Source organism: Belonocnema kinseyi, chromosome 7 (genome assembly GCF_010883055.1).
Source record: "Belonocnema kinseyi isolate 2016_QV_RU_SX_M_011 chromosome 7, B_treatae_v1, whole genome shotgun sequence".
NCBI classification, from domain to species: domain Eukaryota; kingdom Metazoa; phylum Arthropoda; class Insecta; order Hymenoptera; family Cynipidae; genus Belonocnema; species Belonocnema kinseyi.
The window spans coordinates 77,483,108-77,499,747 of NC_046663.1; the positions used below are offsets into that span (position 1 = coordinate 77,483,108).

Below are 16,640 nucleotides of genomic sequence, written 5' to 3' on the forward strand. Positions count from 1 at the left end.
TTACTTTTATTGGGATCATCACGACCACCGGGACATTTAATATGTTTTCTTGTTAGTTTTTATGAGAAAGCAGACTAGTTCCTTCATATTTTCTACCATTTGAAGTTTGAAATTTGTTTGCAATTTTCTAACTTAATGTTTTGTCAATTAATTGGTTATATTTTGTAAAATGATTATACTTAATTACATGATTCAGTATCAAATCATTACTTTAATTAATTCTTTCTGCAAAAATATTTCTTTTACTCAAAGGACTTTAAATTACCGAGTCCAATTAGGAATGAATTATTTAATTATAGAAGTACTCATAACTTTCAAAAATTTATTTGATTAAAAAGAGTATATATCTTTCAGGATGTGAAAAAAGATTCAAAGAAACTAGTGTGTTCACTCTTAAGAAATTATTTATTAAAATAAACAAATCCTTAGTTCAAAGAAAATAAACCAAAGAATGGCATTTCCTTCGATCCAATAATTTTGCTTCATTTACCTGAACCCATTCTTAAATACAACGGATTCTGTTAAATTTCAAGAATTATATGAAACTTGAAAGGTAATGGGTATTACCTAACATCATTACATTCTACTAATTGTTTTAAAGTGCAAAACTAATGAAAAATTATTAAAATTTAAACTGATGAAAAAAAATTTGTATACGCCCGCATTCATATCAATATTTTCCAATTGAATACCAACTTTTTTCGCGTAACTATAATAATAACCTGAGCCAGTTACTTAATGAAAATTTGATCATTTTCAAACAGCAATGTTATAATATAATCTGCATATTTAAAAAACTGTTTATCAGTAATTAAAGTTTTACTAGAAGCGTTTGTTCATATACAAAAGAAACAAATGTTTTAATTCTTAAAACGATTTTTATATTCCGTAACATACAAATCACATTTTTACTCGTAATCAAATTATTTTAATGTACAAATCCACATTTTGTATTGATAGAATTAGGCTAATTATAATTTTTAAATCGTATTTCTACTAATGAATTATATCTCTCATCAATTATCTCGCATAACAAGTAACACAATCTGGATCACATCTCCTCTGAAAATCGTTTTTTCACGCCACTAAAATCATTCTGTATTACCAACAAAAGAATTCCTGGCCAACATGAATTTTTAGAATCAATCAAACATTTTACTACAGCCCCTACCTATATCAATTTAATCACCAACCAATGCTGTATCGTCATGATCTTTCGATAAAAACGTAAACAATCATGAGAAGGTAGAACCACCCAATTTGTGTACAGCTAAATGTTTACAAGTACCTAAGAGTGACAAATTTGTATTAAAGTTTCTTCGGAATAAAGTTTTTAAAGTCTTTTCGATTATTTTGCACGTGTATAAAAAAAATTCCTTTAACCAAGCCGAGTGGTTAACTATGGTTACCAAACCCGCAATTGATATATTTTCCGGTAAAGTGTCACTAATCGCGACATCGTCTTTGGCGATCCGAATGCTGGTAATAATTATGAATGAATTTCTGAGTTTTTACGGTACCCACCAAGTGACCGGACTGGTTGTGGTCCAGTGCGCATTATGACGACAATTAAAATATTAGTCGCCTCGTAAACGACATTGGTACCTTTGCACGGAAGAAAGTATTCAGAGTGCAGTATCCTCTATAAAAGCACGTGGTGTCTAAGATTCGGCATCCAGTTGTTCGCTGGCTTCACCCCAAACACGGCGTCATGGCTTCGTGGGTAAGTTTCTGCGGTGCCACTTCGGAAATTCGGAAATCGGAACGTCTCTTTATTGGACCATTCATTTCACCCCTCTGGGCCAGTCTGCTTATTCACGTGAAATTCGTAGTTTTTAAAATAATTTTTATTTTTCTGATTATTATGCTTGCAGGTGAATATTTTCATTGTTCAAAATAGGATTTGACTTAATTCAAACCATTGTCCTTATTTGTATCGTGTTTCTAAACGTCAATGCACGAAGGCAACAAATAAGTGCATATTATCTCTACGGTCGATTCGGGCCCTATTCGGGTACTGGTTCTCCCGCCATGACCAAAAAATGTTCTTAATATCAAATAGAAATATCTTTTTTCACATTTCCAAAAATATCTAGAGTGCTTATAAGTATTAAAGATGAAAAATGAAAGTTAAAGAAAGGTTCCTGATAATCTAGTCAGTCTTTACAGACTGTCTAGTCTATCAGGATCAAACAATTGTTCAAGTGTTGAATCCAAATATTTTATTGGACATTTTCGAAAATATTATTAATACTGTTTAAAATCATGCAAAATAAAAAGTGAACTTTAAAAACAAATAATCTTTTTTCCAATCATCCAGATCATCTTTGAAATAATTTTTGACTTCAGCCATCTTAAATAGATTTTAAAGAGACTGACTGACTAGCGCTAGTTTAGCTTGGCTGTCCTAGCTTTAAATAGTTCCTCAATGATTTTCTACATGGATAGGTGCAAAAGTGTTCTTAGTTTGAAAACTGTTATTGCATGGCATTCAAAATTATAGAAAAATTCGAAAATTTAGAATTTTAGAAATATCATTTGATAATATCATCTATTGTTTTTAATTTTATGAACATTATAGTATCCGTTGTCATTGGTATTAAAAGAAGACCTTAGAATACTTTTTAAATAATTGAAAAAACTTAGGAGATATTTGAAATTTAAAATGATAATAAAATGAATATTTCAAAATTATTTATAATAAGATGCAGTTTTTAAAAAATATTTCTTGAATCGAAGATTTACATTTTTGTTTAGCTTTTCTAAAACAAATTTTGAATCTACATTTTTTGAAAAAAATACATTTTAGAAAAATCCAAAATCATTTTATCGTTTTTCTTTCAACAACTAAGAGAGCGGATCTACAATTTGTATCAAAATTACTACCAATAGATGTTAATATTAATGTTAATCGCAAATAAATCTAGTCTTTTTACAGTTTAATTAAATCGTTTATCAGTAAATTCTTAATCCTTATTTCAAAATAAATGTAAATTTAACTACAGTTCTAAGAATTTTTCTTCACAGTAAAATAGCATACATTATCATAAACAATAAGGCAACGAATGAGACGTATCCGAATTTCGAGAACCGAAAAAGGTATACCAAAGCTTAGCAATAAAACATTTACTAATACAATTACGTGTTCATCATTTCAATTCTGTGATACAATACATATGTGATATTAACAAAAGTAACCATTTTGATGAAAATTTCAAGTAGTGAGGAATTCAATCCAATCTTTCAACGATATTCAAAATTAAGACATATTTATACATATGTTAATAATTCACATTACACAACACTTCCTTTTTTAAATAATAAATAATAAACTTAAAATTTCTTAATCTTTATCCAACTTTAAAATTGTTTTTTTTTTTAATTTTCATTATTAATCAGTCAAATTAAATATAGATGCTTATCTTTTGTAAAGATTAAAAAAAAAATTGGCCAATTCCGACAGAGCTGTGAGTAGAATTAGTTCGAAGAATTCACTTCATCTGCAAGTCGACAAGTTACACTTTTTTACATGTTAATCTTCCAAATATAGCAAAATCAATAAATCTTTGGACCAAGGTAAAGAAATTGTAGGAAGATCAGAATCAAGATAAAAAATTGTAGGAAGATCAGAATACATAGATTCGAAATGCCTTTACAAAATTAACAAAACACGAAGTGTCCTTGATAGATTGAGAGTATGATAATTTGACAGAATCCCGCAAAAATTTAATAACTCCTTACACAACTTGATAAACATTTTTGTAATCTCAAAGATGATTACACTTTGTATCGCCGAAAAGATAAGTAGAGGAGTAACAATTATCTTTAAAAAACTTTTATCACTCAGTGCCATTCACTCTCGACAAGGATAAGCCTTAATTATTAGACTTTCGCCAATGAGCGAAAAACCAGTGGAATAAACTTACAGAAAAATGTTTTTAAATGCTTTTCCTTATATTCTACCATCATAGTACTTATTATCATCATTGAAAGAAACCGTCTAAAAAATTCTAAACTAATGAACCCTTTCCATTTTATTTCTTGCTTGTACGTATCTCTGACTTCTTATATGACAGAAAAATGAGTTAAAACTAGTAATTAAAGAAGCCATTATTTAAAGAGGGACATGAAGTATTTCATAAATAAAAATGGGACCCTATTTTATTTATGATTTCCACCATTTTGAGACTTCGGTTATAGGAATCAAACAAGTTGTTATTGAGTTATATATTTTGAATTAGGACATTCGTTTTCAAGGGGAAAACTGAAACAATTTAAATATTTTAAAATTATTTTAGCGATTCAGTTACTTCAAATTATTTAAATCTAACTATTTGTGAGTTTCGAATTCATTTTTAGAACATACCTTTGATTACAATAAAGTACTTCCTTCACAGAAAATACTAAATTACATTTCATTTATCTTATAAAGAACCTCAACAGAAATATAATTTCTGTATAGAAATTCTTAGAAGAATACATTAAGGATAATATGACTCTAAAGAGTTATATATAATTAACATTTGTCTTTCAATATAACCGATTTTCGGTTTTCAAAACAATTGAGTCCTTTTTTACAGGAAATCTAATCTTTCATTTTGATTAGGCTAAGTGTCGGATGTGAATGAGTGCTTAACTGAACCTTTTCTATGATTACTTTACAATAAAAAGCCTTATAATTTATTTTTAAAAATTCCGCGAGTGATCATCGTATAAGAAAAAAGGCCACCTGTCATGAACACGAAAATAAGTTTATTATACACAGAAGTAGTTCTTGGTCCTCGGACTACTAGCAGCAGCGGAAAAATCTAACAATCAGGTACTTGTGAACATTTTAGGAAAAAAAAACACATTATAAACTGTAACTGGGTGACTTAGGTATGGACGCTTTCCTGCCTCTTTCAATTCCCTCACCTGCGACTCTGAACGTTGAATATATTCCGAGTCAGAAAACAAAGAATATACCAACTATCGCAATACCGAAGTCAAGTTTACACACCATTATCATGCAAGTCATGTTTATCACCATGGACATGGCCATTGTGGCCATTATAGCCATTGTGGCCATTGTGACCTGATCATATAAATGGCCATAAGCATGGGCATTGGCATGATCATATGCATGGCCATCACCAAGATCATAAGCATGGGGATCACCACAAATCTAAGCACAAGCATCATCACGATCATAAAAATCGTAATTGAAATAATTACAAACATGTACATCACCAGTACCATAAACCCTATCACGAGCATGGTAACAAGCATCATTATGAACATGAGCACAATCATAATAATCACCGCAAACATGGACATAAACACAAGCATCATATTGGCCATCATCATTAATATGATCATCTTCATCATTCTAAACACGAGCATCATGAAGAGCACAAGCATCACGGAGAACATCATCATCGCCATACTCACAAAGAAGCCGAGATCCACTATCATCGCCATGGACACGAGTACAAACAAAATCATAAACACGCTCAGAAACAAGATCATTACCGTCACAAATATGGACCATCACGAGGCACACCACCGTGGACATCATGAGGACCATAAGTATGATCATGATGATAATCACCATCACAAATACGTGCATGAACACAATCATGGACATAATCATTAAAAAATATAATAAGGTCCACCATCATCATGCTTTCGAGAAATATGATTATGTTTTTCATCGGCATCAAAACAGATTTAGTCTTCACTTTGGAGCACATCACAGCTTAGAAGGTGACAATGCGCCCGTTTTTAAGACTAAAAACGAAGCAAAGGCTTCCGTTGTAGAAAATATTAGTGATTTCGCCATAAGAGTTTAAATTTATTATGATAGATAAAATTTCTGGATAAAATGTATCAAAAGGATCCCAAAAAAAACTGCCTGTCTCTTAAAAACTGCTGCTTTTGCGGAATCGCTGCTGAAGATAATGTGAAATACACACTTTCTAATGCTAAATATCAAATGATTTATTACGTTTTTACATCAATAATTAGTATTCAGTTGATATTCATGAAGATACTGTTGTGTCTTGTTGTCTCTGTTGGATAAATAAAACTTAACAACAAAGCTGTTGACTTTTTAATGTACTGATGCTGGAGGACAGACGGCCACGTGATTATATATTTGATTTCATGAGAAGGAATTAATGAAATAATTTAGAAAATTGCTTCAATTCAAATTTGAACCGATCATTCTTACGAAAAATATGATAATAATTCTAATTATATAAATTTTGGTTTAAAAACAAGCAAATATTAATACTAGATAATATAATGATAATCACTACTTCTAGAGGGTTTCAAGAAAAGTAAAGTATCAAAAATGTTCTTATATCTTCGTTCAGATTAATCTTACTATAAAAAAACTCTTATCAAATTTTCTGTCATTATTCAAAGATTTTATTTACGAAAATTATAAGTTTTAGTGACCATCTGCTCAAAATGATCAACCCTTCCTTCCATCTTTTTCCATTACATATATATGAAGATCAAAACTTAAGAAATGCAGCAATAATGAACGGAATATGAGAATTAAATTAAATAGTACTGAATTTGTGAGATATTAGATTCAATTCGTCCAGGTTATTAATTACAATTAAACAAAGCAGATTACTATAATCTATACAACAAAAGTAGTTTTTGCAATTAACTTTTTTTCAAGTTTATTAAATTGATAGTGCCATTTTACATGGTTATACAAGTAATTAATTATGATTTTAAAAAACAATTTAAGTTTTACATACATCTATTTTATCGAAAAACGTTTGGATCTTAGGAAAAAGTACTTCAAGGTTTCTTAAGGTTTCCATATCTCTAGAAGTAGTTTATCTCAAGCCCTAGTGTTGAAAATGAAAACGTTTAATTCAATAACCCCATAAGTAATGGAGTTACTTCTAAAACCATCTACATACCCTACGTTACAATCAGGACGTAATTTAGGAACCAGATCCTCTGGTACTCCACATCGAGGTAATTGTAAGTAATTCGACGGTAATGCGACGATTTGTCAATTATATATCATCACACTATTTTAAAATTAGTCTGATACTAGATAATTATTTCGCTCTTCAGTTGATGCATCAAAAATCACACAAATTAATATTGCAGGCTTGGTTTTTCATCATTGGGCTACTGGCAGCAGCTGGTCAGTCAACAGCTCAAGATCCTAGAACAAGGAATCAGAAACCGCTTGTACAACCCGCTATAGGAATAGAAGCTCTCAGAGCACCTAGACAACTGCCACCCCAACAATTTGCTAATGTCCAGTCTACGAACCCTCTATCCGCAGAACCGATTTTAAGCACTGCTCAAACACCGCGGATAGCGTCAGAACGAATTCCCTACAAGCGACAGCTTGGGCATTTAGGAATTGGAAGTTTTATTCCCCTTAAACATGGAGCATCAATATCGTTGGAAGAAGGATTTTATCCTGAAGGCTTGAAGACCAATAATGTTCCCAAATTCGCGGAAGCGATACCCAACGTTCAAACGAGGATAGGACATTCGGATCTTATACCTGAACGTCGAATTCATCATGATAGTCACCACCAGGCCACATATCACCACAGCCATGGGCACCATCACGGTCATCATCATGGACACAATCATCAATCACATCACGGTCATAAGCATGGACATGACCATCATGCTCAACATGACCACAATCATGGCCACAGCCATGGCCATGATCACAAACATGGCCACAGCCATGATCACAAACACAATCATGGACACAATTCTCAACACAAACACGGACACAACCACAAACATTCACATGGACATGAACACAAACACGAGCATCAACAAGCACACAAACATGACCATGACGAAGACCATAAACACCAACATGGACATGGCCATAAGCATGGCCATAGTCACAAACATGGTCACAACCACGGACACGATCACAAACACGAACACGGACATCATCATAAACACGGTCATCAACATCACTCGAAACACGAGCATCATGAAGAACACAAACATCATGGTGAACATCATCATCACCACAAACACTCTCATCATAACGAACACCACCATCATCATGACCACCATCACGTCAACGAACATCACCATCATCATGCTCATAAGGAAACTGAGACCCATCATCACCATCATGGTCATGAACACAAAGAAGACCACAAGCATGATCATAAACAGGATCACCACCATAAACACGGACACGACCATAAACATGGTCATCAAGAAGAACATCAGCATGGACATCAAGAGGACCACCATGAAAAACATGGACACGAACACAAACATGGTCATCATGAGGATCATAAACATGGACATCATGAAGATCATCATCACAAGCATGGCCATGATCACAAAGAAGACCACCATGAAGAACATCAGCATGGACATAATGAAGATCATAAGCATGATCACCACGAAGAACATCAGCATAAACACGGCCATGGGCACAAACATGAGCACAAGGAGGATCATCATCATGGACATAATGAAGAACACCAGCATGGACACCAAGAGGAACACAAGCATGCTCATCATGAGGATCATAAGCATCATGAAGATCACAAAGAAGAGCACAGTCATGCTCACGATCACAGACATGCTCATGAACACAATGAACATCATAATCATCATGAAGATCATAAACACCACGAAGACCACAAGCACGGACATGGCCATCATCATAGTCATGGTCATCACCATGATGATCACCACAAACACGATCATGGGCATGATCATCATCACAAGCATCATGAAGATCATCATCATCATGCTTTTGAAAAACATAGCCATCAATCTCACGGTCATCACAAAAGCTTTGGTCTTCACTTCAGTGAAATTCCAAGTCATGATGAGTATGTTTTTCCTGAAGAGAGTGCACCTGTTGCTGCAAGCGCTGACGTTCCACAACCCAATATTGAAAAGGATTCAGCAGCAGAAAATACGGGTAAATTCACCATACGAGTGTAATTTTAAACAAAGGAAAAAGTAACATGCATGCTTTTTACGCGATATAAGGAAATGAAATTTGAAAGGATGTAATATGGAATAGTGCAATTAGGAAGGATGCCTAAATCAGTCTGCACCCTGCGTCTCAAGTCCGTTATGTAATAGCAAGAAGAGGGCATCTATTTTAAACTACGGGTACCATATTGATTTCAAATATTTTTGTTAATTTTGTACTACTGGCTTAACTGAATTACACGCAGAAGTTGACTTATAATTTTTAAGAAAAGTCTGCTGTATGCTCTATGTTCAGTTATGCATCTGCAAATGCTGTAGTTTCTTGTTATTATATTTGAATAAATTAATTTTACAAATCAACGTCTCAAATTCTTAAGTTTTTGGGTATTTTTGGCAGAAGAACATTCAATCTCATTATCCCAAACAAGAACTTTGGTAGCTTTTGAATTTTTATTGAGAAATTTTAGACTTTTCAAAAAAAAAAAAATGACATACAACATTTAATAAAAGTAGTTTATGTTTACTTTAGTTCAATTTTCCTTCTAGAGACCTAACACCTGCTTTCCCTTTAGCCACACTTTCATTTATGCAATATTAAAACAAGGTTTTACAGGTAAAATAAATATTACAATTAATTAAATTGGTAAAGGCTAAGAAAAGTTAAACGATTTGTACTGTATGTTTAATTAAAATAGCCCTATTGCAAGTCGAAGAGCGATAATAAATGTCCAAATCTATTTCAGTTGTTTAATAAGCCAATCAATCGTATAACACACACAATTTAATCATCAGATTATGTAATGAAAAACTATCAAAACCGAAAAATACTAAGAACTGGATCGAAGGATGTCAAAGAGTATAAAAAGAAATACCACAAGATTGTCACATGAAGTAAATTTGTAATACTACAATAGGAACAACATGACAATGTACCAATATCAGCACACTGAACAAAACTACTCAAAATTTGATACACACAGGACAACACTTCTGCACTAAAAGGAAAATTAGTTTGCTAAGTTATTACTGATTTATTAAAAGATGAACACGTTACCTTTCAGGGATGGTTTTTGTTGCTCGTACTGCTAGCAGTAGCTAACTTGGCAGCTGGACAGGATCCAAGAACCAGGAACCAGAAGCAGCTATACGATACCCCCATAGAAAAAGAGCCACTGCAAATAAAAGGACAACTCAACCCTTTGCGCACAGTATTGAATGGAGATACGGCAGAGTCTAGCATTTCTCAGAATTTTCAACTAGGACTGTATGGAAACCCTCAAAAACGGCAATTAAGCGAGGGTAACATTGTTGGCTTTCAACAAGGTCTTTCTCTGCCCTTATCACTTAATACACCAAGAGAACTTCAAGGTGGATTTAGTCCGTTGAATCTGAAAGCAAATGCAGGACCTGCAATTGCAGAGTCAAAATTAGGAATACAATCAAAGCTGGGAGGGGGACACCACGAGAGTTATCATCATCATGGACATGATCACGGACATGATCACGGACATCATCATAGTCATCATCATGATGCACATCATGATCATAATCACGGACATGATCATCATGCTAAACATGACCACAAACATGGACATAAACATCATCATGGCCATAAACATGAACATCACCATGATCATAAGCATGGGCATCACCACAAGGCTGATCATAAACATCATCACGATCACAAACATCATGCTAACCATCAACACAACCATAAGCATCACGAAGAACATAAGCACGGCCATCACAATGACCATGAGCATGGTCACAAACACGGACATGAACATGGTCACCATCATAAACACGGCCACGATCATAAGCATGACCACGGACATCACCACCATCATGGACATCATCATCATTCCAAACACGAACATCACGAGGATCACAAACATCATGGCGAACATCATCATCACCACAAACATACTCACCATAACAAGCATCATCATCATCACGATCATCACCACATTAATGAGCATCACCATCATCATGCGCATAAGGAAAGTGAGAAACATCATCATCATCATGGACATGGACATGATGAAGACCACAAGCATGAGCACAAACAAGATCACAAACATCATCATGGACATGAACACAAGCATGGTCACCACGAAGAACATCATCATGGGCATCATGAGGATCATCACGAAAATCATGGACATGATCATAAGCATGGTCACCACGAAGATCACCATCACCATCACCATCAAGATCATCATCACAAGCACGGACATGATCATAAAGAAGAGCATAGTGAAGAACATCATCACGGACATCATGAAGATCATAAACACGATCACCATGAAGATCATCATCACAATCATGGACATGAGCATAAGCACGGGCATAAGGAGGAACATCATCATGTTCATCACGAAGAACACAAACATGGACATCACGAGGAACATAAACATCATCATGACGAGAAACACAAACATGATGAACATCACAAAGAAGAGCACAAACATGGCCACGAACATAAACACGATCATGACCATCACGAACATCATAAACATCACGAAGATCACAAACATCACGAAAAACACAAGCACGATCATGATCATCATCACAAGCATGGACATCATCATGATGATCACCACAAACACGACCATGGGCATGATCATAATCACAAGCATCACGAAGACCATCATCATCATTCTTTTGACAAGCATCTTCTTTCACGTAAAAGCTTCGCATCTCACCTTGAAGAAGAATATGTTTTCCCGGACGAAACTGTTTCACTTCCTTCAGTGGTTCAAAAAAAAGCAGAAGCACAGGCAATATCGGTTGCAGAGAGAAATACCATCCAAGTTTAATTATAAACCTACAAAATATGCACAATATATAATCTAGAGTGATAATGCACGCACAAGCGTCATCGCAGATCGACATGACGTACATTGTAAACTACACTTATAAAAACGGCTGATCCTATTTTGATAACTCCTATGATGCTGATGATAAACTGCAGCCACAGTTAAGGCTCGTTTATTCATCATGGCTAAACATCGTATTTTTCATAAGTTTTCACCATTCTAAGCAAAAGTTTAACAGTAAAACGTAGGTGCATCATCGCAGGTCGACATGGCGTGCATTATAAACTACGGTTATAAAAACGATTAGCCTATTTTGATGCCCTGTATGATGCTTAAGATACACGGCAGCCAAGGTTTAAGCTCGATTATTTACCATGGATATTCATAGTATTTCACGAGCTCACGAGTTTTCACCATTATATACAGAAGTTTAACAATAAACCGTAGAAGTTAACATTTTACATGTTAGGAACAATGCATCTAGTGTGTCACATACCTTGTTATTTTTCGTTGCAATCCTGTTATATTCTGTTATTATTTTTGCAAAAATAAATGTTTGCAAACAATGTAGGCAATTGTTTCTACTTGGTCTGCTCTTTTCTGAATGAGTGAAGTTCTGAGTTGTAATTTTTTTTAACTAAAAGATATGGATTTGGCATATGTAAACTGAGTTTAGTTTCATGAAAAATTAGGTTCGACATCTTCCATGGTCATGAATATGAAGTTCGCTTCATTTAATTTCTGAGTGAGTACTTTTATTATTCCTTTAAATTTATTTTCCCTACGTAAAATGTTCATGAAAAAAAACGAAGTGATAAGAATATTTAAACATGAGCGTATTGATGGAAAATAGTTTCAAAAATTCGGTGAGTTTTGTCATTCAATTTCCTTATATCATTATTTACATACAAAAGAGGTATTTTTGTAAATTTTTCACTACTTATTAATACAACTAGGTATATACAAAACTCTCTACAAGTTTTTTTCTATTTTTCTTAATATCATTATGATGAACAAATATTTATCGAACACAAGTACAGTATCATTCTAGGTTCAAAACAAAATTAAATATTTGTAATGAATTACCTGATTTGCATATTTGATCTTGATAAAGTTTTAACAACTGTTACTTTTGTTAAATATCACCGTTAAAAATTGAACGGGCAGATGACAGCAATCTCTATTATCTCTTATTCGCATCTAATTCTATATTTGAAATGCTTGAAAAAGTGTAGTAATGTTATAAAATATGAAAAATCATCATTACAGACATCGGTTTGGGTCCTTGACCTACTGGCAGTAGTTAGCCTCGTAGCTGGGCAAGATCCAAGAACGAGAAACCAGGCACCGCTTAAACCTGCCGCCGTAGAAACAGATGCAGCTAGAATAGCAAGGCAAGTAAATTCAGCGCCAGCATTTCTCAACGCTCAAAGAGGACAACTAGATGACATCGGTATTAATGGATTTCAAAAAGTGCACTCTCTATCAATTGATGGCTCCGATTCTCTCGGAACTGGCTTTAGTTCTCTAAACCTAAAATCGAGCGATATACCCGATATAACAAAGTCAGCAATAAGGAGGAGTCATCATGGTGGGCACCACGACCACGGACATCACCATGATCACCATCACGGTCACCATCACGAAGCTCACCACGGCCATCATCATGGACATGAACATCATGCTAAACATGATCATAAGCATGGACACCACCATGATCATGGCCATCATCATGGTCATCACCATGATCACCAGCACGGACATGACCATAAAGCTGATCATAACCATCATCATGGTCACAAGCATCATCACGGACATCATCACAAACACGATCATGGTCAGGATCACAAGCATGGGCATCACCAAGATCATAAGCACCATCATGGCCACGAACACCATCACGGTCATGAACACAAGCATAGTCACAAACATGGACACAAGCACGGACATCACCATGGCCACCACCACGGTCACCATCACGAACATCATTCTAAACACGAGCATCATGAAGAGCACAGGCATCACGGAGAACACCATCATCACCATAAACATGCCCACCATAACGAACACCATCATCACCATGATCACCATCACGTCAACGAACATCACCATCACCACGCGCACAAGGAAAAAGAAACTCATCATCATCATCACGGGCATGAGCACCATGAAGGCCATAAGCACGAACACAAGCAAGACCATCATCACGGCCATCATCATGGTCACAAACATGGACACCATGAGGAACATAAGCATGGTCATCATGAGGATCATCATCACCATCACGGACACGAACATAAACATGGACATCATGAGGATCATAAACACGGGCATCATGAAGATCATCATCACAAGCATGGTCACGAACACAAACATGGTCATCACGAGGAACACAAACATGGGCATCACGAAGATCATAAGCACGATCATCATGAAGACCATCATCACAAGCACGGACATCATCACAAACATGGACATCACGAGGAACATCACCATGGACATCATCAAGAACACCATCATGGACATCATGAGGAACACAAACATCATCATCACGAGGATCACAAACATGGTCACCATCACGAAGAAGAACACAATCATGGACATGGTCATGAGCACCACCATGATCATCATGAGCATCACAAACATCACGAAGATCACAAGCATCATGAAGATCATCACCATGGACATGATCATCATCATGGTCACAAACATCATCATGACGATCATCACAAGCACAAGCACGATGAAGATCATCATCAGAAACATCACGAAGATCATCACCATTTTGCTTCTGAAAAACACACTCATCATTCTCACGGTCATAAGGCTCTTGGACATAATTTTGGTGGAGTACATAATCTCGACGAATACATTTTCCCAGAGGAGAGTGCTCCACTCGGAGCGAAAGCACCCATTCCTGGCCTTAAAATTGAAAAAGAAGCTGCAGTTAACGAAAGCACAAGCCCCTTCACCATACAAATATAATTTTTACTGACTGAATGGCATGCAATTACACACAACATGTAAACTTCTAAGAGGATCATAGATTTGCTTCTTAATTCTTTTAATTTATCTTTATGTTGTCGTGAATTCGCTGCTCGACCTGGAGTGCATTAGAACTTGCTACTTAGATTTAGATAACTTTAATTTTGTTATTTTTATAATGTTACCAAATGCAGCCAGTGTTGAAGCTCAAGTTTTCTCAATGAATCGACAGAAGAAATTTCCTACGTGCAATGTACTTCGTTAATAGTTGCTGATATAATGTTGTATTTTGTTATCACTTTTGAAGAAATAAAATATCACTACCAACTTCATAAATGTTTATTTGTTTCCGGCTATTTATTTCAGTGTCATTAAATAGATGTTTTAGAAAACAATTTGTGCAATAATCTATTATTGTAAAATATTTTTTTTAATAATTGCATTTTCTATCAGATTTTTAAAACTATTATTAATCTTCTAGGGAAATTATCACTTTTCATATTATGAAATTTATTCAATAATTAATAAAAATCATAGAGAAAAATATGTTAGAATCTTACACACGCATTTATGCACTTTAGGTGTTTTATGTGACCACAATAAAAAAGATTCGAATTAACAAACGAATCTAGAAAGACAAGCTGCACTTATTTATCTATTGATTCTAAAATCGTATACCACTTTAAACGTACTAAATTGAAATACGTATAGATTAATATTTTTTTAAATTCATAAATTTTATTTTGATACCAAGTAAATTAAAAATAATTAGCGGATAGGATATTATTAAAAAATACACTTAATAAATCCATTTAATTCAGACAATTATTCGCCCAAACACAAACGTGTGATATTCCATAGGCATGATATAGTCAGCTTGTCTATTTTTACTCAGAAATGTTTTAAAAATTATTCCATCCAAGTGATTAAGCAGATCGTTTTGTACCAAAGACAAAAGCTTTGTTACATTTATAATTTTCTCCGCCTTATTTATTGCTTATGAAATCATCGACAAGTAAGATAAATAGAAAATTCCTTTTTTTAAATGTTTTTTTTTAAAGTTTAATTAGAAAAACTTTATCCAGAAGTCGGATAAATTTGGCAGCATGTTAGCGCTTTGACGTAACCAGTTGCTCCCAAATTTGTTGGCCCTATGCCAAAAGAACTAAGCGAAATTCCAGACGACACTCGATTATTGGGAGAAATAGCGTGAGAAATATAAATAAAATTCCAGAATGTGCCGTCTTACTTAGGGCTGGTACGTACCAGGCCTTTTGCTCTTCCTCTTTCCTATAACTTTGTAATCTTCCTCTGTCTCTCTATAAATAAGAGCATAATATCTCAGTCATTTTCTGAACACTTTTTTCGCTTTCAGCCTCCCAGAGATTGATCGACTGTGACTAATGGACTTGGGATTAGAGTCGCCTTAAGGTTGGGACAGGAAATTCGATATGACGACGGTCATTATTATTTAACTCTCAGGCGACAATCGATAATCTATCTGAACGAAATTATTGAAAAATAGAACCTGTTATGATCATGCGTTATTCAAAGTTAACTATTCAGAATGAAAGAAATTAAATATTTACCGCAGTGAACAGGTTCGTTCTAAAAATATTTAAATAATACAATTTAAAAATTTATACTCTTAAATTTTTTTACTCTTTATTTTGAAATATCGTTAATTTTTTCAAGCATTCAAAAGGATTCCTCTAAAAAGTGAACAATAGCAAATGTCTTAAAAACATTTGTTGTAACTGAATTTTTCAAACTGTTGTCTTTTACCAGTTAAAAAAAATTATTGATGATTTTTTATAAAGCATCGCTGATGATTTTCTGGAAAACATTCCCTACAAGTCTACATATTTGAATAAAATAATA

The 16,640-nt window shown here is 34.3% G+C and overlaps 2 protein-coding genes across 2 annotated transcripts; both read left to right on the forward strand.

Annotated features, from left to right (window-relative positions):
- The first annotated feature begins 6,893 nt into the window (after nt 1-6,893).
- Nucleotides 6,894-11,774, forward strand: LOC117176519 (sarcoplasmic reticulum histidine-rich calcium-binding protein-like). Its single transcript, XM_033366774.1, has 3 exons — nt 6,894-6,981; nt 7,064-8,938; nt 9,997-11,774. The coding sequence occupies exons 1-3, from the start codon at nt 6,894-6,896 to the stop codon at nt 11,772-11,774; spliced, it is 3,741 nt and encodes a 1,246-aa protein (XP_033222665.1).
- Nucleotides 11,775-11,818: 44 nt separating this feature from the next.
- On the forward strand, nt 11,819-14,759 carry LOC117176520 (histidine-rich glycoprotein-like). The gene is made up of 2 exons (XM_033366775.1): nt 11,819-11,860; nt 13,044-14,759. Exons 1-2 carry the CDS (start codon nt 11,819-11,821, stop codon nt 14,757-14,759), a joined length of 1,758 nt encoding a protein of 585 aa, XP_033222666.1.
- The last annotated feature ends 1,881 nt before the right edge of the window (nt 14,760-16,640 follow it).